The 27,120-nt window shown below is 42.9% G+C and overlaps 2 protein-coding genes across 2 annotated transcripts in view; both read right to left on the reverse strand.

Annotated features, from left to right (window-relative positions):
* LOC115130159 (nebulin-like) overlaps positions 1-799 on the reverse strand; it is a 63,874-nt gene extending 63,075 nt beyond the window's left edge. The window contains exon 1 of the mRNA XM_029660980.2: positions 784-799. The gene's annotated coding sequence lies outside the window, so the exon portion shown is untranslated. The remainder of the gene's footprint in view (positions 1-783) is intronic.
* The window catches only part of LOC135559561 (LIM zinc-binding domain-containing Nebulette-like), a 69,103-nt gene continuing 42,782 nt past the window's right edge, over positions 800-27,120 (reverse strand). The window contains exons 3-5 of the mRNA XM_065019055.1: positions 9,998-10,082; positions 2,103-2,312; positions 800-865 (exon numbers count right to left, since the gene is read on the reverse strand). Of these exons, the coding sequence (XP_064875127.1) occupies positions 800-865; positions 2,103-2,312; positions 9,998-10,082 (361 nt within the window). The remainder of the gene's footprint in view (positions 866-2,102; positions 2,313-9,997; positions 10,083-27,120) is intronic.

Below are 27,120 nucleotides of genomic sequence, written 5' to 3' on the forward strand. Positions count from 1 at the left end.
AGCTAAAAAGAGCCCGTAACAACCCAGATGTGGTTGAAAACCACACCAGAGGATTCTGGGCCAGTGCGGTAGAAGTGGGGCAGTGGGTGTGTATTTTGGGGGGCCTCCGTTCTGCATTCTTAGCATCATACTAGCCATGATGCAGAAACAGAAGGCATTCAACCCTGTCTCAGTTCTATACCATTCATATACAAGTCAACCGTGTACATGTTGTTCTGAGGCTAATGTAGCATTAGTTGCTAACTAGCATTAGCAGCTAAACCTGAGGGTAATGTAGCATTAGCCACTAACTAGCATTAGCACCTAAACCTGAGGGTAATGTAGCATTAGCCGCTAACTAGCTTTAGCACCTAAACCTGAGGGTAATGTAGCATTAGCAGAAGGATAGATGTCTCATGCTCTGGCACGATGCTTTTAGGCCCTGAAAACCTGCCAAAAGTGCTAGATGACACACACAGGCATTTAATAGATGTTGTATAATAAAGATTTATTAGGCTGGTATTTGGATTAGACTAGCAGCATTTATATGCTCCTCTCTGATAGCACTTTTTAGAGTAAAAAACAACATAACAACAAAGAATTTCCTATAGGGTTCAGAGTGTCCTCCTGGTAACAGAACCAAGCGTTGGTTTTAGAGTGCCCTCCACGTGTGCTCTGATGTGTTAGTTAATGAAGGAGGTAGGTGTATCCACAATAATACTCTACGGGTGGGTTTACACAGCGGAATAATGCAATCACACAGTCAGACGAGTTGGCCCTGGGCAGTGAGTGGGGGTCGCTTACCTGGATCAGTAGTGGGTTAATGAGCCACATCTGGGACGATGGTGCCCGTAACCCTATCCTCCCCCTGGAGGACCTGCGGGCACTAAAATCAGATATGGTGAGAGCACATACAACAGGGGTGACAAACTCATTCCATGGAGGGCTGAGTGTCTGCTGGTTTTTAGTTTCTCCTTTCAGTGTGTCCAATTAAGACCTAGACAACCAGGTGAGGGGAGTTCCTAACTGATCAGTGACCTTATTTCATCAATATAGTACAAGGGAGGAGCGAAAACCCGGAGACACTCGGCCCTCCGTGGAATTAGTTAGACACATAACATACAGTATGTAGAAGAGTAAGGTCTGGATTCAATCCGTATCACTTTAGTATCTCGGAAGACCTGCATTAAAATGTAAAGGTAATTTCTGACATATGCAGCGTTTACCATGAGTGAAGTCTCAGCGATGGTGGGAACATTACCTTTAACTGTTAATCGTGCTAAGAAGCTGATCTTCAGCGCCAAGGACTGAATAGAGCCCCTAGTGTGTTGTATTTAAAGGGGACTCAAGACAATGTCATCAGTCTAAAGCAGTGTCCTTTCCTTGTCTCCTTTCCTATGAACTGATGTGAAAACACTTGACAGTAGGACCTCCCTAGTAGGAATCCCCCATGTGGATTCACCCACACTGTCTTATGTAGCAGATAAAGGAAACGAGGACAGGAGAGGAAGCCAAATTAGACTATTGAGATGTACCCGAGGTAGATTTCTCACCTGATAGGAGTGTTGAATTCGTTTGGCAGCACATTTGGTCTCAGCATACTCTTGAGTCGAGGGGTTGGGACAAGGATGTTCACTGGCACCGCTTAACTGTTATATGTCATCTACATAAACTGAGGCTGGCCGTGTGAAGGCCCCTCGTGCACTTACCAGTACTGTAGTGTTTGCATGTGTGGGTGTCATTATGGAAAGGTAGACATTCGGTACGTGTATTATTTCAATGTAGTCAGTCTGTGATACAGAAGAGAGATTATGAGTTGATAGGACCAGATAAGAGAAGAAAGAGAGAGAGGAGCATACTGTATGTTGAGTGTGTGTGTTTGTGTGTTGTGCAAACCCGTGATTTCGCTCAGTGACCAAAATGCACCCTCTGATTCATACACTCGTCCAGCTTTCACGCACCACTTCGCTCGCTTGCACGCACGCGCACACACACACACACACACACGCACGCACACACACACGCACACACACACACACAGTTCAGACACTTTCCTCTCCTCCATTCCTCCACATTACGTAACATTGACAGACACCCCACAACAGTACAAACAGGACACCCACACTAAGGTCAGGGGTGTGATGAGGTAACAAGGACAGGAAGAGTAAGGAGGGGTAACCATGGAGACCAGGGGATATAGAGGAAGTGACCACACAGAAGCATACATTACTGATCTGCTCCTGTGTCTTCCTCAGTCTCTGTTGCTCTGGTGTGTCAGATACAATGCTGAAGCCTCTGCCTTTGCTATCCTCAAAGTCCTTTTTGTATTTCACCTGAAACAAGAGACAGGGATGAGATTTGAAAAACGACTTCGTAGTAATACTTTGCCATTTGAAAATCCTTCCTTTCCACGGTGGTTCTAAGCTGCAACACAATAGTCTGACAAGTATTGTGATGAGAAAGAGAGCCTGCTGTTCTGAAGATACCAGGGTAAAAAGAGGCTGGTCTAAAACAAATTAAGTGTTTTGTTTGGAAATAAGTTGGTTAGTTTAGGTTTGTTCTTGGTTCCATTTAATCTCCGAAAATATTTAAAAGGACAGTTGTTTTGTAGTCCCTCTCATCGCTAAAGAGCAAGACAACAATTCCGACAAAATTATTCTTGATTCAAAGCCGTTCATCTTGTAGATACCCACACTATACAATAGCTTTGTGTAGGGAACATATTAAACGCAAATTAGAATTCTAATTAAACCTTCATCTTTGACTATTGGAGTTTTGAGAGCTTTATTCTCCAACACTTTGAAGTCTCATATCATGACATAAGCTCTTACATAAAGTATTAATGTGGCACACCTGATCGTTATCTTATTGTGTGGAATAATTATACTTTGTCAAGGGCACACTAAGAATAATTCATACATCACTAGACTGCTAGCTATATAGGATTGTAAAGAAAAGCAAAGGAAAAGGGGATGTACAACTGAATGCATTCAACTGAAATGTGTCTTAACCTAACCCTTCTGAATCAGAGAGGTACAGGGGGGCTGCCTTTATCGATATCCACGTCATCGGCACCCGGGGAACAGTGAGTTAACGGCCTTGCTCAGGGGCAGAACAACAGATTGTCATCTCAGGGATTCGATCCAGCAACCTTTTGGTTACTGGCCCAACGCTCCTACCCGCTAGGCTACTGTTAGTCAAGGCTTCATGTCACTTTACCCCTACCTACATGTACATATTGCAAATTATATTATTTTGTGTTAATACAAAAATCAAGAAATACAAAAATCTAAAATATGTAGGGGTCAAAATTATTGATACCCCTAAAGAATCTTATAAAGTAGTCAAACGTTTTGTATTTGAAAATAAGAAATGAGTATGTTTCTAAACACTACATAAACACTACACAACATGAATGTGGATGCTACCATGATTACGTATAGTCCTGAATAAATCATGAATAAGGATGAGTGAGAGCATTAGAGGATGAAAGATCCTACCCCCAAGACATGCTAACCTCTCACCATTACCAATAACAGGGGAGGTTAGCATTTTATATCATACCCCCAAGTCATGCTAACCTCTCACCATTACCAATAACAGGGGAGGTTAGCATTTTATATCATACCCCCAAGTCATGCTAACCTCTCACCATTACCAATAACAGGGGAGGTTAGCATTTTATATCATACCCCCAAGACATGCTAATCTCTCACCATTACCAATAACAGGGGAGGTTAGCAGTTTATATCATACCTCCAAGACATGCTAACCTCTCACCATTACCAATAACATGGGAGGTTAGCATTTTATATCATACCCCCAAGACATGCTAACCTCTCACCATTACCAATAACTTGGGAGGTTAGCATTTTATATCATACCCCCAAGACATGCTAACCTCTCACCATTACCAATAACTTGGGAGGTTAGCATAGGAGTGTTTAGAAACATATTCTATTCTTATTTACAATAAAAGTGACTCCAAAATACAATACATTATTCACCATTTATTTTATATGGTACAAAATAATCTGAAACACAACCAAAAACTACAAATGAGTCAGAATCCTGATGTAGTCATTGCGCTTGCGCGCTAGGAATATGAGATCAAATACTAAACTTTTGACTACTTTATTTTGATTTCCCTACTTTATTTATAATAATCTTTAGAGGTGTCAATAATTTTGACCCCTACCTTTTGAGCAAATTAATTATTACATATTCAACAAAATCTTTTTCTCTGAGCAATTGTATTAGTATAAAATATTATGATTTCAACAACAAAAAAGTGCATGCAGTATAGCTCAGTATTTGAATTCTTTATTTTATAGAGTCATTATTACTCATCATTATCAAGGGTGTCAATAATTTTAGACCCTTCTGTATAATTCATACAAACACGAACAGACAGAGCTAGGCTACTGAGCCCTACAATAATGAAGAGTGTAAACCTCATGGACAGAATGGGTTATTCATTTATCAGTTTACCCAAGAGGCTTTAATGTACACGTTTCAGCTGATTTCTCTCAAAGTAGCCTATCAGTGGCGATATTCTGTCCTTCAGTATTAATAGTCTATTATTGCTACTGTTATGTAAGGCTCAACCTGTGATTTATGACTCATATCATTAGCATGTCAAATTAAAGCTAGAAAAACACAGGTTGATAAATATCCCAGACGTTCATGTTTCTGGCTGAGGGACTGGCAGAGGTTCTCAGACAGCACAAGGGAATGGCTGGGACGAGGGGCAGTTCGTTCCACTAAGCTTGCATACTTAGCAGGGCTGGAGAAAAAGCCTGCATACCTACTACAAGTAGCTAGAAGCTCACCAAGAGCTAGGGTTAGCCACCCTGTTACACATCCAAAACCATATGAATTAAATCCAGCAGTCTTCTCAGCTCTGGGTTCTGCTGGTTGACTCACTGAAAAGTGATGTACAGCACTGGAGGCTGCTGAGGAGAGGACGGATCATAATAATGGTTGGAATGGAGCGGCTTCAAACACAAAACATATGTTTGATGTATTTGATACCATTCCCATCCTCCCCAATTAAGGTGCCACCAACCTCCTGTGATGTACAGATGTACATTATATAATAGATCCATTATGCAGACGTTTCATAGTGTACCAGTGTACTTTGATGGAAACAGACAGGTAGATACGTTAACAGAGCATCTCAATTGGTGTGAAGAGGCTTGTGTTTATTTGTGGCTCTAGGGCAGGTGCTGTACGTGGTAAACAACAGTAGAATGGATCTGGTGAGAAAGGCATTGCTTTGCTCCTCTGTGATAGTCGATAAGCACAGTCACTCACTCACACTGACCACCAGAGAGAGAGAGAGAGAGAGAAAGAGAGACGCCGGGGTAAATTACTCTAGTAAATCTCTGATGGTAAATTACACTGTCAGGTAATCACAGTTCCTTTTATTACAGCATCCATGGCTGGTGCCGAGAGAGCCGGCAATAATACACACAGACCTGGCTGTTGCTCTACACTGACCACCAGAGAGACAGAGAGAGAGAGAGAGAGAGAGAGAGAGAGAGAGAGAGAGAGAGAGAGAGAGAGAGCCGGCAATAATACACACAGACCTGGCTGTTGCTCTACACTGACCACCAGAGAGACAGAGAGAGAGAGAGAGAGAGAGAGAGAGAGAGAGAGAGAGAGAGCCGGCAATAATACACACAGACCTGGCTGTTGCCCTACACTGACCACCAGAGAGACAGAGAGAGAGAGAGAGAGAGAGAGAGAGAGCCGGCAATAATACACACAGACCTGGCTGTTGCTCTACACTGACCACCAGAGAGACAGAGAGAGAGAGAGAGAGAGAGAGAGAGAGAGAGAGAGAGAGAGAGAGAGAGAGAGCCGGCAATAATACACACAGACCTGGCTGTTGCTCTACACTGACCACCAGAGAGACAGAGAGAGAGAGAGAGAGAGAGAGAGAGAGAGAGAGAGAGAGCCGGCAATAATACACACAGACCTGGCTGTTGCTCTACACTGAGGATGTCCTCAGTTGGGTTTGAGGACAGGGATCGATATGAGTAGGTATCACCGACTGGGTTTGCAAAGAATTGTGGGCTGATTGTAGAGGGTGGCATGGCTACCTCATATGGTTTCTCTGACACATAGAATCTCAGACCATCTGGTAACAGAGGGGGCAACTGCACGGCCATTGTGGGGGTGCTTGGCCGCCAGACAATAATGAGCAGGGGCCAACATGATCTCAGTGACTGTGTCAGGGTCACTGAGCCAGTTAGGACAGCACTCTGAGGGGACAGAGAGGGAGGATTATCCCAGGCCAGTTAACAGACAAAAGCTGAAAGTGCATCAGGAGTGAAGGCACCGATGCCACAACACACTCATAGGACAAAACACAAATGAGGATGAACAATCAATGTGCAAGAGCTAGTTCTGTCAGTGAGAGACTGGAGTGTTCGATAGACATCTATATTTTGTGTGAGTGTGTGTGTGTGTGTGTGTGTGTGTGTGTGTGTGTGTGTGTGTGTGTGTGTGTATGTGAGAGAGAGTGAGAGTGTGTGTCAGAGAGTGAGAGTGTGTGTGTGAGAGAAACAGAGACAGAGATGCCCCTCTCCCTGGCCTGGGACATAGCCTGACTCCTTCTGGAGACCACTGAGTGGAAAGCTGTCCCTCAGTGAACCAACAATCTGCTGCCAAAACATGCTACCAAACATGACAGCTTCAGACGATGGTGAATTCTAGTATGTTTTATGAAAATGTTCAGTTGCCAGACATGCCCCAAAATGTCGTCTATTTTGTACAGTATGTCTGCATTGTTGTTCAGGCTACAACAAAGGAGAAGAAGGAGAAAAAAACCAAGGGAAATCAAGCGTGAAAGGTGACATAAGAGTCAGACATTGTTGACCGACTCCTCTAGGGCAATGGGCGTTCCACCAGAAAGGCTGACATGTTGTGTCTAGAAATGACCCAGATGTGAGCCAGTTTCAGGCTAAAGCTAACAGTCATACCTAGAGAGCCTAACTTAGAGGGAGTGAGTGCTGTATGACTGTCCCCCTGACATAGAAGACAACTTGTTCTGACAGTGTCCTCATCTCTCCACCCTCACTTAACAGGCTGTCTGATTTTCTAGTGTAGGCCCAAGTTACAGCAAATATCACACCAAATGTTAGTCACCGAATTAAGGTTGTGTCTCGCTTCAGGAAACTAGGTGTATGTTGCACATCACTACTTCACAGGAGAGGCATTTGATTGTAAACATGTATTTTTTTAATCAAAATGCGTTTTTGGGCAGAAATGCCTTCTGGAAGTTTCATGTGCCTTAATAAAACACTTGTTTTCCGTAAATACAAATAAAAACATTAAATTATGAGCATAGTTGGTTTAGCCATGGAAAAAGACAGGAACCTTCCCGCTAGCCATGATTGGCTGAGATAATGGATGGGATGATGGGAGATGAGTTTGGATTGGTCTGCCATGTAGCATGCTTTTGTCTATAACGTGAGCTATTCAGTATGTGTTCAGTATGTGTTGATAGTCCTTTCTACTGTGCCGTTTTTGAAAGATATAACGTTAGCCATCGAGAACTACAAAAGTTTTGCTACTTTTCTCAACAACATCGATGCCCTGAATATAGCAGGCACTATTGGACAGTTGGAAAAAGTGATGGGCTACTTTCTGCACATGCCACGGTCAGTGTGAACCTGAGTGACTTGATACAACGCTGGCCAAAAAAAGATGTAGCTACAAACAAAACAGAGTTAAATGGTTCCAGTCTGCCGTGAAGCGTTCATCCATGTATACGGGTAAGAGTCTAGCTACATTTATAGATATAAGTTTCAAATTTAGTCAGAAAGTCGTTTTCATTGCAAGTTAAAGCATACTGTTAGCTAACTAGCGAACGTTTGCCTTCCGGGTCGCTAACTAAAGTCACGTGTATCATCTGTGTAGTAATATTATTCAAATCAGAAAATCCATTTGCATTGCTAGTTATAGCCTAATGTTAGCTAGCTAATTGAACCTGGTTGGTTAGCTTTAGCTACCTACAGAGTCATACTACAGCTTTGACAATGTTTGTATTGGTAGTAGTATGAGGTGGGATTATGTCGGTTTATTGTTTAGCTACATGTCTGAACAAAAGACTCTACTTTGCCATGATGATTACATTACCCATCGAGTTAGCCAGGTATTTTTAAATATTTTTTAAAATATTTTTTTTCTTCAAGTTAGCCAGGTAGCGTATTTTTACCTGGAATTTTTCCTTATTGTAGGCTACCACTAGTCTACATCTTTGGTTGTTTACTAAACTACTCACTCTGTTTAGCACATGGCCTCATATGTGAATCCTTAAAGAGATGGATGGAGCTAAGGCTTAAGAGGATGTGAACGATACTGATTGGGTTTAGACAAAGAAGAGCTCTCCAGTAGGTGTACCAAAACATTCAAGGGCCATTTTCTCAAAAGTGGGGTTACAATTGTATCAACTTTCAAAAGAAGAATTACTTTCCCATTGTTCCTCAACTGCAGTGTATGATATACCATGTTCTATCTCAGAGTCTCTACTGGTCACATAGAGACTCTGATATACCATTTTCTAGCTCAGAGTCTCTACCGATCCCCGCATTAGCCTCATGCTCCCTCTACTTTGCCTCCCTGCTTCTGCTCATATCCTGTCATCAAAATAATAAAAATACCTAAGGAGATCGGAATTCTGTTCTCCTTAAAAAAAACATTAAAAAAAGATTGTGATGCACCGAAAAGAAACAGGTAGAAACAATTACTGGTGTAGTTCGAAATTAGGAGTAGGAATGTTAAAATAGATATTCCAACAACAATTTTTTTAAACACTTGATCCTATCTCTTTGGGGCCATGTAAATAGAACCATAGGTTAATCAGGGAAATCTCCAGTGGAGCCGGAGCCCTATCGGCCCCTTAGATTAGTTGCTTCAAGCTTAAATAACCAAATTACTGACGCGCCACCGCCTTTGAGAATGTGCTCCAAAAAACAGGCCAAAGAATGGATTGCTTGTGTGTGAAACAGAGACAAGATGGTATTTTCCTATCCACTGGTTGTTACAGTGTGTGTGTGCAATAAACCCTAATGCACTGATACAGTTGGATGAATGTTGACATACAGCAAAGTGATTGTGTGTGGCTCAGTTGCAAGGAAATGACAATATCAGGATTGTAGGTACGATTCTCACTGGGGCCACCTACACAAAAATGTATGCACGCACTACTGTAAGACACTAAGTATAAAAGCCTGTGCTAAATGGCACGTATAAGTAACTAACAATCAAATGATCTGTAGTTATAGAGTACATCATTTGATCAGTGGCTATGGATACATGAGTCTATGTGAGAGTGGGGGAATGGAAGCTGCTGATGATTAATACAAGTTATACGATCCAATAATCTGTATGAAGAGGATGATGAGAGTACCTTGATGATTCTGATAGTCAGAAGTTCATCATTACAGAGAGAGCTGAGAGCCTTGCTTGTGAATACATATAACGCTATCCGTGTCTTCAGACACATGTTTGATGCCTTTAGATGATCCCCAGTGTTTATGACTGCAGAATGAAAGCAATACAGCTCTCTGTAGACTAGAGATTCAGGGTAAACCAAATCAGACAGATCCTGTGAGTGAGCTCCCCTCCCTCCCTCCCTCCCTCCCTCCCTCCCTCCCTCCCTCTCTTTGACGTTCCTGTCTCTTCCTTTTGGCTGTGTTCTGAGCCAAAGGACTGGCATGTGGACAGACACCCAGTGTGTCTATGTTTCTTTGACAGATGGGCCCTGGCTGTGTGTCCCTGTACAGGCGAGTTAGGAGTCTGACAGCCAGATACAGGCAGAAAGGGAGGTATAGTAAAGGAACAAAACATGGGAATGGTGTTTCACTGATGTGGCATATTACACCTCTATGATGACATAGAAGTTTGGATCCTCTAGTTCCCCCATTTTTAACAATGTGTTTTCCAGCCCAGCACCTGAAAATGATGTGAATTTGACGACATACACAAAAATTGAAGGCCATCTCACCTGGCTCTGCAATTCACTCTGATGTCTCAGTCTCAGGTTCTCTGGGGTGTCAGTCACAATGGTGAAGGACTGCTTGGGGTAGTGCCTGGAGAGAGAGAGGGTAGGGAGGTACATATGTGAATATTGAACTACTGCTATGAGAAGACGATTTTTCTCCTTTGCACAAATTATTTTGTCTTATAATCTAATGGCAAAGAATGGAGACATTTTCATGTTTACCATCCTTAACGTTAAAGTAGGAAGTCAGCTATTTGATTCCCCAAAAGTTAGTGTCAAGTATATTTGAGTGCAAGGTTGTCTCCTACATTTTGGTTATTCACAAAGGATCTAGCTTTTCAGACCCACAATTACAACAACTGAGTCCTATTGGCATATGGACAACTTTTAAGAACAATCATCAAGTAAAATGCTCCTAATAAACATTCCCCAAAAGCCCAGATATACACTGTGTTGAGAATAGAACATGTAGAATGTGAATAGGACTTAACAGGCACAAGCAATACTTGATAAAACAATTGCCTATTGAAAAGTCTAAAAGCTGAAAGTTCAGCTATGACCTGATGACAACATTGAAAAAGGGAAACTTTGAATGACCTGAACAAAGGTGACAAACATATCACTGTTACATGGGAAACACTAGGCTCTGCCCACAACCTTTTGGTTTGAATGATGGAATGACAACTCAAAGCAAAAGAGCAAACTGCGCACACACACACACGCACACACGCACACACACACAAACAAACAAACAAACAAATCAAACACAAACATATTGGTCTTCTTGAGCTTCAAGATTGCATGTTTGGTCCAAGTAAAGTGCAAATTGGTTCAATAAAGCTTATTGTTAAATTAATGTATGATGAAAACATAAAGTAAAAGTCTTTGGTTGGATAGGGTTCATGGAAATCACACCTAAACTATCCCTCTGATATGCCCCATGTCCAGTGAGGAAATAGGAGGCTGGATCTGTGTCTGTGTTTGAGAGGATGCTGGAAGGGGATGAAGGGCCCTTGAATGTGTTTGCCTGGGAGGGATAGAGGGACAGAGGTAGGACATAATGGAGGGATGAAGTGGTTGACCACACTTCATCCCTCACAGGCTGTGACTAAGGATGCCAGGGGGAGCTGGCAAAGGTCCCCGACTGTACACATGGGAGTCTAGAGAGAACATCAAAAACAGAGAGATGGACAGAGTACTGAGAGAGAGAGAGAGAAAGAGAGAGAGGGCCAGATAGTGAGTGAAATGGACAGAGTACTGAGAGAGAGGGCCAGATAGTGAGAGAGATGGACAGAGTACTGAGAGAGAGAGAGAGAGAGAGAGAGAGAGAGAGAGAGAGAGAGAGAGAGAGAGAGACAGATAGTGAGAGAGATGGACAGAGTACTGAGAGAGAGAGGGCCAGATAGTGAGAGAGATGGACAAAGTACTGAGAGAGAGAGGGCCAGATAGTGAGAGAGATGGACAGAGTACTGAGAGAGGGCCAGATAGTGAGAGAGATGGACAGAGTACTGAGAGAGAGAGGGCCAGATAGTGAGAGAGATGGACAGAGTACTGAGAGAGGGCCAGATAGTGAGAGATGTTGTTGTAGATGACTGAGAAAGAGAGAGATGGAGGAGATCTCTTTCAGCACAGTTCCAACAGCTATGATGGATGCGTAACCAGGCCAGCTCCGCTCAGTAGTGTGAAAAGCTCTTAGTAGTAGCTAAAGTTGTTGAGTATACATGTTGATTAGTTTTTTATGGTATGAATAATATTGGGTTAATTTATTTTTCATATTTCTGCATGTTTTGCGATTTCCACAAATAAACCTAAAATAATATTTGTTCTAAGACATCAAAAACAAAAACTTACAATGGTAGACTGTAAACAAGCATTCTCTTAACAACAACCACAAGGCTGGGGTTACACGGACCACGTTTCTCCATCTGTCTAACTTTCCTTATTTAAAACAGTCTGGCAGAACACCAAGCAAACACTTGTGTAAACATTTTAAGTATTGGAATGAAGTTTGTGAACGGGAAGGTAAAAAGCAGCTTATTTAAGTTGAACACGCAAAGTACTGGAACATCGCTCACTAAATGTAGGGGGAAAGACAGATACTGGAAGTAAGGGGTTGGTACCCACAGGTTCTTTACAGACGGGTTTCCCAGGTCTTAAAAACAGTAGAGCGACGTAGTCTCAATGGTCTAGCGATCAGTGCCGCTGCGCTCAGAACACACACGTAACAGTGCCGGCGTGGGTTCAAATCTGACCCCCTGCTTACACTCCCTACTCCAGTCTTCAACTGGCTGTCCTATTATTATTTTTTTATTTTTTTATACCCTGTTTTCTCCCCAATTTCGTGGTATCCAATTGTTTTTAGTAGCTACTATCTTGTCTCATCGCTATAACTCCCGTACGGGCTCGGGAGAGACGAATGTTGAAAGTCATGCGTCCTCCGATACACAACCCAACCAAGCCGCACTGCTTCTTAACACAGCGTGCATCCAACCCAGAAGCCAGCCGCACCAATGTGTCGGAGGAAACACCGTGCACCTGGCAACCTTGGTTAGCGCGCACTGCGCCCGGCCCGCCACAGGAGTCGCTGGTGCGCGATGAGACAAGGATATTCCTACCGGCCAACCCCTCCCTAACCCGGACGACGCTAGGCCAATTGTGCGTCGCCCTACGGACCTCCCGGTCGCGGCCGGTTACGACAGAGCCTGGGCGCGAACCCAGAGTCTCTGGTGGCACAGCTGGCGCTGCAGTACCCTTAACCACTGCGCCACCCGGAGGCCCCAACTGGCTGTCCTATTGATAAAATACCAACTCCTTAAAAGGCTGGAGAGCTGTCATTCAGAACAGTGCTGAGAGGATATTCAGCGGCACAGTTTGACCACTCCACTAAACTGGAGCTCTTGGTGTTTTGAGGGGCTCTGCTTCCCATTCAGCCTCATTCCCTGCCATCTCTCTCGAAGGGTTTTGCTGCCAATATACCCATCAACCTTTCTTTTGTGGTTTTCCTACTTACATGGTACAGAATTTGATCAATGTGTTTTCCTGCTACCTGTCCAAAATACCAGACCCCTCAGTATGACCTCAGTATGACCCTACCGACCGCACAGAACACTCACTCAGCAAGAGCTAACTTGTGTTGTAAAGAAACACGACAGGCTTTGTCACTTTGTCGCCATTGTTCATAAGATTTCCACACTGGAGAGCAGAGAGCAGCTATAGGATGGGAGAGGGAATTTGAATAGATGTCTGTTAACAATGACGTTGTGGAAGCAACCATTTTGGACATTATTCTACCACTAAAGTACAAATTCAAGCCCCTGACTATTAGCATATCCACATTGCTCAATGTGTTAGACATTAAACAAAGACTGTGGGTGTGATAAGGGTACATTGTAAGTTATTCTGAGTAAGAAAGAACATTTGCTAAAATTGTCATCTAGTTGCATTTTAAATGTGTTACTGTTCTTGTCTATCAGTGTATCAGTGTTTTGCTTCTTGACATGTTTTATGTTCTTGTGTGGACTCCAGGAAGACTAGCTGCTGTTTCGGCAAAAGAGAATTGGGATTTGAATAAACCATTGAACCATTTCCCCTCTCATACGATCCTCAGAAAAACAAAGAGAGCAATGTGAGATGATGAGTCAAGACCTTCACTGGAGTACAGTATACTGACCTCACACTAACATTACAGAGCTTCACTGGAGTACAGTATACTGACCTCACACTAACATTACAGAGCTTAACTGGAGTACAGTATACTGACCTCACACTAACATTACAGAGCTTCACTGGAGTACAGTATACTGACCTAACACTAATAGAGCTTCACCAGAGTACAGTATACAGACCTCACACTAATATAGCTTCACTAGAGAACAGTATACAGACCTCACACTAATAGAGCTTCACCAGAGAACAGTATATAGACCTCACACTAATATAGCTTCACTAGAGAACAGTATACTGACCTCACACAAACATTACAGAGCTTCACTAGAGTACAGTATACTGACCTCACACTAACATTACAGAGCTTCACAAGAGTACAGTATACTGACCTCACACTAATATAGCTTCACTAGAGAACAGTATACAGACCTCACACTAATAGAGCTTCACCAGAGAACAGTATATAGACCTCACACTAATATAGCTTCACTAGAGAACAGTATACTGACCTCACACAAACATTACAGAGCTTCACTAGAGTACAGTATACTGACCTCACACTAATAATATAGCTTCACTAGAGAACAGTATACTGACCTCACACTAACATTACAGAGCTTCACTGGAGTACAGTATACTGACCTCACACTAACATTACAGAGCTTAACTGGAGTACAGTATACTGACCTCACACTAACATTACAGAGCTTCACTGGAGTACAGTATACTGACCTCACACAAACATTACAGAGCTTCACTAGAGTACAGTATACTGACCTCACACTAATATAGCTTCACTAGAGTACAGTATACTGACCTCACACTAATATAGCTTCACTAGAGAACAGTATACTGACCTCACACTAATATAGCTTCACTAGAGTACAGTATACAGACCTCACACTAATATAGCTTCACTAGAGAACAGTATACAGACCTCACACTAATAGAGCTTCACTAGAGTACAGTATATTGACCTCATACTAACATTACAGAGCTTCACCAGAGTACAGTAAACTGATCTCACACTAACATTATAGAGCTTCACAAGAGTACACTATACTGACCTCACACTAATACAACTTCACTAGGGTGCAGTATACTGACCTCACACAAACATTACAGAGCTTCACTAGAGTACAGTATACTGACCTCACACTAATATAGCTTCACTAGAGTACAGTATACTGACCTCACACTAATATAGCTTCACTAGAGAACAGTATACTGACCTCACACTAATATAGCTTCACTAGAGTACAGTATACAGACCTCACACTAATATAGCTTCACTAGAGAACAGTATACAGACCTCACACTAATAGAGCTTCACTAGAGTACAGTATATTGACCTCATACTAACATTATAGAGTTTCACTAGAGTACAGTAAACTGATCTCACACTAACATTATAGAGCTTCACAAGAGTACACTATACTGACCTCACACTAATACAACTTCACTAGGGTGCAGTATACTGACCTCACACTAACATTACAGAGCTTTACCAGAGTACAGTAAACTGATCTCACACTAACATTATAGAGCTTCACAAGAGTACACTATACTGACCTCACACTAATACAACTTCACTAGGGTGCAGTATACTGACCTCACACAAACATTACAGAGATTCACTAGAGTACAGTATACTGACCGCACACTAATATAGCTTCACTAGAGAACAGTATACAGACCTCACACTAATATAGCTTCACTAGAGAACAGTATACAGACCTCACACTAATATAGCTTCACTAGAGAACAGTATACTGACCTCACACTAATATAGCTTCACCAGAGAACAGTATACAGACCTCACACTAATATAGCTTCACTAGAGAACAGTATACAGACCTCACACTAATATAGCTTCACTAGAGAACAGTATACTGACCTCACACAAATATAACTACACTAGAGTACAGTATACTGACTTAACACTAACGTTACAGAGCTTCACTAAAGTACAGTATACTGACCTCACACTAATAGAGCTTCACAGGAGGACAGAATATTGACCTCACACTAATAGAGCTTCACAGGAGTACAGTCTACTGACCTCACACTAACATTACAGAGCTTCACCAGAGTACAGTATACTGACATCACACTAACAGAGCATCACTAAAATACAGTATATTGAGCTCACACTAACATCACAGAGCTTCACCAGAGAACAGAATACTGAACTCACACTAATAGAGCTTCACCAGAGTACAGTCTACTGACCTCACACTAACATTACAGAGCTTCACCAGAGTACAGTATACTGACCTCACACTAACAGAGCTTCACAGGAGGACAGAATATTGACCTCACACTAATAGAGCTTCCCCAGAGTACAGTCTACTGACCTCACACTAACATCACAGTGCTTCACCAGAGTACAGTATACTGACATCACACTAACAGAGCATCACTAAAATACAGTATATTGAGCTCACACTAACATTACAAAGCTTCACGAGAGTACAGTGTACTGACCTCACAATAACATTACAAAGCTTCACTAGAGTACACTATATTGACCTCAAACTAACATTACAAAGCTTCACAAGAGTACAGTCTACTGACCTCACACTAACATTAGAGCTTCACCAGAGTACAGTATACTGACCTCACACTAATAGAGCTTCACCAGAGTACAGTATACTGACCTCACAATAACATTACAATGCTTCACTAGAGTACAGTATATTGACCTCACACTAACATTACAAATATTTGATAGAGTACAGTACATTGACCTCACACTTACATTACAGAGCTTCACTAGAGTACAGTTTACTAACCTCACACTAATAGAGCTTCACTAGAGTACAGTATACTGACCTCACACTAACATTACAGAGCTTCACCAGAGTACAGTTTACTAACCTCACACTAATAGAGCTTCACTAGAGTACAGTATATTGACCTCACACTAACAGAGCTTCACCAAAGTGCAATATACTGACCTCACACTAACAGAGCTTCACCAGAGTACAGTATACTGACCTCACACTAACGTTACAGAGCTTCACTGGAGAACAGTATACTGACCTCACACCAATAGAGCTTCACTAGAGTACAGTACACTGACCTCACACAAATATATATTCACCAGAGTATAGTACACTGACCTTACACTAATAGAGCCTCACTCGAGTACAGTATACCGACCTCACACTAACATTACAGAGCTTCACTAGGGTACAGTATACTGACCTCACACTAATAGAGCTTCACCAGAGTACAGTACACTGACCGAACACTAATAGAGATTCACTAGAGTACAGTCTACTGACCTCACACTAACATTAGAGCTTCACCAGAGTACAGTATACTGACCCCACAGTAACATTACAGAGCTTCACTAGAGTACAGTATACTGACCTCACAGTAACATTACAGAGCTTCACCAGAGTACAGTACACTGACCTCACACAAATATATCTTCACCAGAGTATAGTACACTGACCTCACACAAATATATCTTCACCAGAGTATAGTACACTGACCTTACACTAATAGAGCCTCACTCGAGTACAGTATACCGACCTCACACTAACATTAACAGAGCTTCACTAGGGTACAGTATATTGACCTCACACTAACATTACAGAGCTTCTCTAGAGTACTGTAAACTGAGCTCACACTAATAGAGCTTCACTAGAGTAAAGTATATTGACCTCACACTAACATTACAGAGCTTCACTGGAGTACAGTATACTGACCTCACACTAACATTACAGAGCTTCTCTAGAGTACAGTATACCGACCTCACACTAACATTAACAGAGCTTCACTAGGGTACAGTATATTGACCTCACACTAACATTACAGAGCTTCTCTAGAGTACTGTAAACTGAGCTCACACTAATAGAGCTTCACTAGAGTAAAGTATATTGACCTCACACTAACATTACAGAGCTTCACTAGAGTACAGTATACTGACCTCACAGTAACATTACAGAGCTTCACCAGAGTACAGTACACTGACCTCACACAAATATATCTTCACCAGAGTATAGTACACTGACCTCACACAAATATATCTTCACCAGAGTATAGTACACTGACCTTACACTAATAGAGCCTCACTCGAGTACAGTATACCGACCTCACACTAACATTAACAGAGCTTCACTAGGGTACAGTATATTGACCTCACACTAATAGAGCTTCACTAGAGTAAAGTATATTGACCTCACACTAACATTACAGAGCTTCACTGAGTACAGTTTTCTGACCTCACACTAACATTACAGAGCTTCACCAGAGTACAGTATACTGACCTCACACTAACATTACAGAGCTTCACTGGAGTACAGTTTTCTGACCTCACACTAACATTACAGAGCTTCACCAGAGTACAGTATACTGACCTCACACTAATAGAGCTTCACCAGAGTAAAGTATACTGACCTCACACTAACATTACAGAGCTTCACTAGAGTACAGTATACTGACCTCACACGAACAGAGCTTCACTGGAGTACAGTATACTGACCTCACACTAATAGAGCTTCACTAGAGAACAGTATATTGACCTCACACGAACATTACAAAGCTTCACGAGAGTACAGTATTTTGACCTCACACTAACATTACAGAGCTTCACTAGAGTACAGTATACTGACCTCACACTAACAGAGCTTCACTGGAGTACAGTATACTGACCTCACACGAATAGACCGTCATTAGAGTACAGTATATTGACCTCACAGTAACATTACAGAGCTTCACTAGAGTACAGTATACTGACCTCACAGTAACATTACAGAGCTTCACTAGAGTACAGTATACTGACCTCACACTAACAGAGCTTCACTGGAGTACAGTATACTGACCTCACACGAATAGACCGTCATTAGAGTACAGTATATTGACCTCACAGTAACATTACAGAGCTTCACTAGAGTACAGTATACTGACCTCACAGTAACATTACAGAGCTTCACTAGAGTACAGTATACTGACCTCACACTAATAGAGCTTCACCAGAGTACAGTAAACTGAGCTCACACTAATAGAGCTTCACTAGAGTAAAGTATATTGATCTCACACTAACATTACAGAGCTTCACTGGAGTACAGTATACTGACCTCACACTAATAGAGCTTCACTAAAGTACAGTATACTGACCTCACACTAACATTACAGAGCTTCACTGAGTACAGTTTTCTGACCTCACACTAACATTACAGAGAGTCACCAGAGTACAGTCTACTGACCTCACACTAACATTACAGAGCTTCACTAGGGTAAAGTATATTGATCTCACACTAACATTACAGAGCTTCACTGGAGTACAGTATACTGACCTCACACTAATAGAGCTTCACTAGATTACAGTATACTAACCTCACACTAACATTACAGAGCTTCACCAGAGTACAGTATACTGACCTCACACTAACATTACAGAGCTTCACTAGAGTACAGTATACTGACGTCCCACTAATAGAGCTTCACCAGAGTAAAGTATACTGACCTCACACTAACATTACAGAGCTTCACTAGAGTACAGTATACTGACCTCACTCTGATCCAAGATGGCGTAGCAGTCGAACGTCTTGTCGTGTCGTGTCCCTTGTATATATCGTTTTTTTTTTTTTAAACATATTTTTCTTCGCATATCTTTTAAAACATTTTGTTAAACCTCAACTTCTAAATACTCTCCTGCAACCCGCCTCACCCAATGTAGCTATTTTTTTCTAAAGTATTTATATCTACTTTGGATCCGGAACCCCTCAACTGAAGCTAGTCAGCTAGATACCAGCTATCAGTCAGCAAACCATTGCTAGCGGTCTTCAGCTAACCGGTCATCAGCTAACCTTTAGCTCGGAAAGCTCTCGCCAGTTCGAACAACGCGACTCTAACCAGAGCATAACGGACCTATTATTTTTTTATCCCCGGATTCCCACCCGATTCCCACCGCAAACAGAACATTTTCAGCTGGATTCTTCACATCTAGCTATCTAGCTAACCGCAACACCGGATGATTACTCCTGGCTAGCGTTTCCACCCACTTAGCTTGAACCTAGCCCGGCCAGAGCTCCTGTGCTACCACCGAAGCATACTCCTGGGCTACAATATCCGGACCCACGACCGGTCTATCGATGTCACCGCATGAAGAGGAATAAACAGACTCACCCCATCGTGACGTCCCCCAAAGGCTAACTTTCTAGCCCTTGCTATCTCCTTGCTTGCTAATTCGCCCTGCTAACTGCTAGCTTGTTTAGCCCTGGCCTACTAACTGTTAGCTTGTTAGCACAGGCCTGCTAACCGTCTGAATCGCCGCGTCCCAAACACTCACTGGACCCATATTTACTTTCTATCTCTTTTCGATTTTTAATTTGTTTATACCTTCCGGTAACCTGCCTCACCCAATGTGATACGGAATCGCCATTATTTTAAATTTTTAGAACACACTCAAGAACCTCCAGAAGCTAACCAGCTAACTAGCTACAAGCTATTTAGTCATTGTTAGCCACTGCTAGCGGCTTTTACCTTTTGCACAGCCAGACAGTTTTTTAAAACCTGGATAACACTCGCCAGTCCAGCTTCCCTGCCCCATCCACCGCTGCCCCCCTGGACACTGATCACTTGGCTACATAGCTGATGCATGCTAGACTGTCCATTAATCACGGTACTCCATTCTGCTTGTTTATGTTTTATCTGTCGGCCCCAGCCGCACTCCGGCTCTGTGTGTAGTTAATCCGACCCTCCCTGCCTAGTCAACGCCATTTTACCTGCTGTTGTTGTGCTAGTTGATTAGCTGTTGTTGTCTCACCTACTGTTTTAGCTACTGTTTTAGCTAGCTCTCCCAATTCAACACCTGTGATTACTGTATGTCTCTCTCAAATGTCAATATGCCTTGTATACTGTTGTTCAGGTTAGTTATCATTGTTTTAGTTTACAATGGAGCCCCTAGTTCCACTCTTCATACCCCTGATACCTCCTTTGTCCCACCTCCCACACATGCGGTGACCTCACCCATTACAACCAGCATGTCCAGAGATACAACCTCTCTCATCATCACCCAGTGCCTGGGCTTACCTCCGCTGTACCCGCACCCCACCATACCCCTGTCTGCGCATTATGCCCTGAATATATTCTACCATACCCAGAAATCTGCTCCTTTTATTCTCTGTCCCCAACGCTCTAGGCGACCAATTTTGATAGCCTTTAGCCGCACCCTCATACTACTCCTCCTCTGTTCCGCGGGTGATGTGGAGGTAAACCCAGGCCCTGCATGTCCCCAGGCACCCTCATTTGTTGACTTCTGTGATCGAAAAAGCCTTGGCTTCATGCATGTCAACATCAGAAGCCTCCTCCCTAAGTTTGTTTTACTCACTGCTTTAGCACACTCTGCTAACCCTGATGTCCTTGCCGTGTCTGAATCCTGGCTCAGGAAGGCCACCAAAAATTTGGAGATTTCCATACCCAACTATAACATCTTCCGTCAAGATAGAACTGCCAAAGGGGGAGGAGTTGCAGTCTACTGCAGAGATAGCCTGCAAAGTAATGTCATACTTTCCAGGTCCATACCCAAACAGTTCGAACTACTAATTTTGAAAATGACTCTCTCCAGAAATAAGTCTCTCACTGTTGCCGCCTGCTACCGACCCCCCTCAGCACCCAGCTGTGCCCTGGACACCATTTGTGAATCGATTGCCCCCCATCTAGCTTCAGAGTTTGTTCTGTTAGGTGACCTAAACTGGGATATGCTTAACACCCCGGCAGTCCTACAATCTAAGCTAGATGCCCTCAATCTCACACAAATCATCAAGGAACCCACCAGGTACAACCCTAAATCTGTAAACAAGGGCACCCTCATAGACGTCATCCTGACCAACTGGCCCTCCAAATACACCTCCGCTGTCTTCAACCAGGATCTCAGCGATCACTGCCTCATTGCCTGTATCCACTACGGAGCCGCAGTCAAACGACCACCCCTCATCACTGTCAAACGCTCCCTAAAACACTTCTGTGAGCAGGCCTTTCTAATCGACCTGGCCCGGGTATCCTGGAAGGACATTGACCTCATCCCGTCAGTTGAGGATGCCTGGTCATTCTTTAAAAGTAACTTCCTCACCATTTTAGATAAGCATGCTCCGTTAAAAAAATGCAGCACTGAGAACAGATATAGCCCTTGGTTCACTCCAGACCTGACTGCCCTCGACCAGCACAAAAACATCCTGTGGCGGACTGCAATAGCATCGAATAGTCCCCGCGATATGCAACTGTTCAGGGAAGTCAGGAACCAATACACGCAGTCAGTCAGGAAAGCTAAGGCCAGCTTCTTCAGGCAGAAGTTTGCATCCTGTAGCCCCAACTCCAAAAACTTCTGGGACACTGTGAAGTCCATGGAGAACAAGATCACCTCCTCCCAGCTGCCCACTGCACTGAGGCTAGGTAACACGGTCACCACCGATAAATCCATGATTATCGAAAACTTCAACAAGCATTTCTCAACGGCTGCCCATGCCTTCCGCCTGGCTACTCCAACCTCGGCCAACAGCTCCGCCCCCGCAGCTACTCGCCCAAGCCTCTCCAGGTTCTCCTTTACCCAAATCCAGATAGCAGATGTTCTGAAAGAGCTGAAAAACCTGGACCTGTACAAATCAGCTGGGCTTGACAATATGGACCCTCTATTTCTGAAACTATCCGCCGCCATTGTCGCAACCCCTATTACCAGCCTGTTCAACCTCTCTTTCATATCGTCTGAGATCCCCAAGGATTGGAAAGCTGCCGCAGTCATCCCCCTCTTCAAAGGGGGAGACACTCTGGACCCAAACTGTTACAGACCTATATCCATCCTGCCCTGCCTATCTAAGGTCTTCGAAAGCCAAGTCAACAAACAGGTCACTGACCATCTCGAATCCCACCGTACCTTCTCCGCTGTGCAATCTGGTTTCCGAGGCGGTCACGGGTGCACCTCAGCCACGCTCAAGGTACTAAACGATATCATAACCGCCATCGATAAAAGACAGTACTGTGCAGCCGTCTTCATCGACCTTGCCAAGGCTTTCGACTCGGTCAATCACCATATTCTTATCGGCAGACTCAGTAGCCTCGGTTTTTCGGATGACTGCCTTGCCTGGTTCACCAATTACTTTGCAGACAGAGTTCAGTGTGTCAAATCGGAGGGCATGCTGTCCGGTCCTCTGGCAGTCTCTATGGGGGTGCCACAGGGTTCAATCCTTGGGCCGACTCTTTTTTCTGTATATACAGTGCCTTGCGAAAGTATTCGCCCCCTTTGAACTTTGCGACCTTTTGCCACATTTCAGGATTCAAACATAAAGATATAAAACTGTATTTTTTTGTGAAGAATCAACAACAAGTGGGACACAATCATGAAGTGGAACAACATTTATTGGATATTTCAATTTTTTTTAACAAATTAAAAACTGAAAAATTGGGCGTGCAAAATTATTCAGCCCCTTTACTTTCAGTGCAGCAAACTCTCTCCAGAAGTTCAGTGAGGATCTCTGAATGATCCAATGTTGACCTAAATGACTAATGATGATAAATACAATCCACCTGTGTGTAATCAAGTCTCCGTATAAATGCACCTGCACTGTGATAGTCTCAGAGGTCCGTTAAAAGCGCAGAGAGCATCATGAAGAACAAGGAACACACCAGGCAGGTCCGAGACACTGTTGTGAAGAAGTTTAAAGCCGGATTTGGATACAAAAAGATTTCCCAAGCTTTAAACATCCCAAGGAGCACTGTGCAAGCGATAATATTGAAATGGAAGGAGTATCAGACCACTGCAAATCTACCAAGACCTGGCCGTCCCTCTAAACTTTCAGCTCATACAAGGAGAAGACTGATCAGAGATGCAGCCAAGAGGCCCATGATCACTCTGGATGAACTGCAGAGATCTACAGCTGAGGTGGGAGACTCTGTCCATAGGACAACAATCAATCGTATATTGCACAAATCTGGCCTTTATGGAAGAGTGGCAAGAAGAAAGCCATTTCTTAAAGATATCCATAAAAAGTGTTGTTTAAAGTTTGCCACAAGCCACCTGGGAGGCACACCAAACATGTGGAAGAAGGTGCTCTGGTCAGATGAAACATGGCAACAATGCAAAACGTTATGTTTGGCGTAAAAGCAACACAGCTCATCGCCCTGAACACACCATCCCCACTGTCAAACATGGTGGTGGCAGCATCATGGTTTGGGCCTGCTTTTCTTCAGCAGGGACAGGGAAGATGGTTCAAATTGATGGGAAGATGGATGGAGCCAAATACAGGACCATTCTGAAAGAAAACCTGATGGAGTCTGCAAAAGACCTGAGACTGGGACGGAGATTTGTCTTCCAACAAGACAATGATCCAAAACATAAAGCAAAATCTACAATGGAATGGTTCAAAAATAAACATATCCAGGTGTTAGAATGGCCAAGTCAAAGTCCAGACCTGAATCCAATCGAGAATCTGTGGAAAGAACTGAAAACTGCTGTTCACAAATGCTCTCCATCCAACCTCACTGAGCTCAGTCTCTCGATGTGCAAAACTGATAGAGACATAACCCAAGCAACATACAGCTGTAATCGCAGCAAAAGGTGGCGCTACAAAGTATTAACTTAAGGGGGCTGAATAATTTTGCACGCCCAATTTTTCAGTTTTTGATTTGTTAAAAAAGTTTGAAATATCCAATAAATGTCGTTCCACTTCATGATTGTGTCCCACTTGTTGTTGATTCTTCACAAAAAAATACAGTTTTATATCTTTATGTTTGAAGCCTGAAATGTGGCAAAAGGTCGCAAAGTTCAAGGGGGCTGAATACTTTCGCAAGGCACTGTATCAATGATGTTGCTCTTGCTGCGGGCGATTCCCTGATCCACCTCTACGCAGACGACACCATTCTATATACTTCCGGCCCGTCCTTGGACACTGTGCTATCTAACCTCCAAACGAGCTTCAATGCCATACAACACTCCTTCCGTGGCCTCCAACTGCTCTTAAACGCTAGTAAAACCAAATGCATGCTTTTCAACCGTTCGCTGCCTGCACCCGCACGCCTGACCAGCATCACCACCCTGGATGGTTCCAACCTGGAATATGTGGACATCTATAAGTACCTAGGTGTCTGGCTAGACTGTAAACTCTCCTTCCAGACTCATATCAAACATCTCCAATCGAAAATCAAATCAAGAGTCGGCATTCTATTCCACAACAAAGCCTCCTTCACTCACGCCGCCAAACTTACCCTATTAAAACTGACTATCCTACCGATCCTCGACTTCGATGATGTCATCTACAAAATTGCTTCCAACACTCTACTCAGCAAACTGGATGCAGTTTATCACAGTGCCATCCGTTTTGTCACTAAAGCACCTTATACCACCCACCACTGCGACTTGTATGCTCTAGTCGGCTGGCCCTCGCTACATATTCGTCGCCAGACCCACTGGCTCCAGGTCATCTACAAGTACATGCTAGGTAAAGCTCCGCCTTATCTCAGTTCACTGGTCACGATGGCAACACCCATCCGTAGCACGCGCTCCAGCAGGTGTATCTCACTGATCATCCCTAAAGCCAACACCTCATTTGGCCGCCTTTCGTTCCAGTTCTCTGCTGCCTGTGACTGGAACAAATTGCAAAAATCGCTGAAGTTGGAGACTTTTATCTCCCTCACCAACTTCAAACATCTGCTATCTGAGCAGCTAACCGATCGCTGCAGCTGTACATAGTCTATCGGCAAATAGCCCACCCATTTTTACCTACCTCATCCCCATACTGTTTTTATTTATTTACTTTTCTGCTCTTTTGCACACCAATATCTCTACCTGTACATGACCATCTGATCATTTATCACTCCAGTGTTAATCTGCAAAATTGTAATTATTCGCCTACCTCATGCCTTTTGCACACAATGTATATAGACTCCCCTTTTTTTTCCTACTGTGTTATTGACTTGTTAATTGTTTACTCCATGTGTAACTCTGTGTTGTCTGTTCACACTGCTATGCTTTATCTTGGCCAGGTCGCAGTTGCAAATGAGAACTTGTTCTCAACTAGCCTACCTGGTTAAATAAAGGTGAAATAAAAAAATAAAAAAATAAAAAACAGAGCTTCACTGGAGTACAGTATACTGACCTCACACTAATAGAGCTTCACTAGAGTACAGTATATTGACCTCACACGAACATTACAAAGCTTCATGAGAGTACAGTATTTTGACCTCACACTAACATTAGAGCTTCACTAGAGTACAGTATACTGACCTCACTAATCGAGCTTCACTAGAGTACAGTAACCTGACCTCACACTAATAGAGCTTCACTAGAGTACAGTATACTAACCTCACACTAACATTACAGAGCTTCACTAGAGTACAGTATACTGACCTCACACTAACAGAGCTTCACTGGAGTACAGTATACTGACCTCACAGTAACATTACAGAGCATCAGTAGAGTTCAGTATACTGACCTCACAGTAACATTACAGAGCATCAGTAGAGTTCAGTATACTGACCTCACACTAGCATTACAGAGCTTCACTAGAGTACAGTCTACTGACCTCACACTAATAGAGCTTCACCAGAGCACAGTATACTGACCTCACACTAATAGAGCTTCACTAGAGTACAGCATATTGACCTCACACTAACATTACAAAGCTTCACTAAGGTATAGTATACTAACATCACTAATATAGCTTTACTAGAGTACAGTATACTGACCTCACACTAATAGAGCTTCACTGGAGTACAGTATACTGACCTCACACTAACATTACAGAGATTCACTAGAGTACAGTACAGTGACCTCACACTACTAGAGCTTCACTAGAGTACAGCATATTGACCTCACACTAACATTACAGAGCTTCACCAGAGTACAATACAGTGACCTCACACTAATAGAGCTTCACTAGAGTACAACATATTGACCTCACACTAACATTACAGAGCTTCACTAGAGTACAGTATATTGACCTCACACTAACATTACAGAGCTTCACTAGAGTACAGTATACTGACCTCACACTAATAGAGCTTCACCAGAGTACAGTATACTGACCTCACACTAACATTACAGAGCTTCACTAGGGTAAAGTATATTGACCTCACACTAATAGAGCTTCACTAGAGTACAGTATATTGTCCTCACACTAACATTACAGAGCTTCACCAGAGTACAGTATACTGACCTCACACTAACATTACAGAGCTTCACTAGAGTACAGTATACTGACCTCACACTAATAGAGCTTCACCAGAGTACAGTATACTGACCTCACACTAACATTACAGAGCTTCACTAGGGTAAAGTATATTGACCTCACAGTAACATTACAGAGCTTCACTAGAGTACAGTATATTGTCCTCACACTAACATTACAGAGCTTCACCAGAGTACAGTATATTGACCTCACACTAACATTACAGAGCTTCACTAGAGTACAGTATACTGACCTCACACTAATAGAGCTTCACCAGAGTACAGTATA

This window comes from Oncorhynchus nerka, linkage group LG6, assembly GCF_034236695.1.
Source record: "Oncorhynchus nerka isolate Pitt River linkage group LG6, Oner_Uvic_2.0, whole genome shotgun sequence".
NCBI classification, from domain to species: domain Eukaryota; kingdom Metazoa; phylum Chordata; class Actinopteri; order Salmoniformes; family Salmonidae; genus Oncorhynchus; species Oncorhynchus nerka.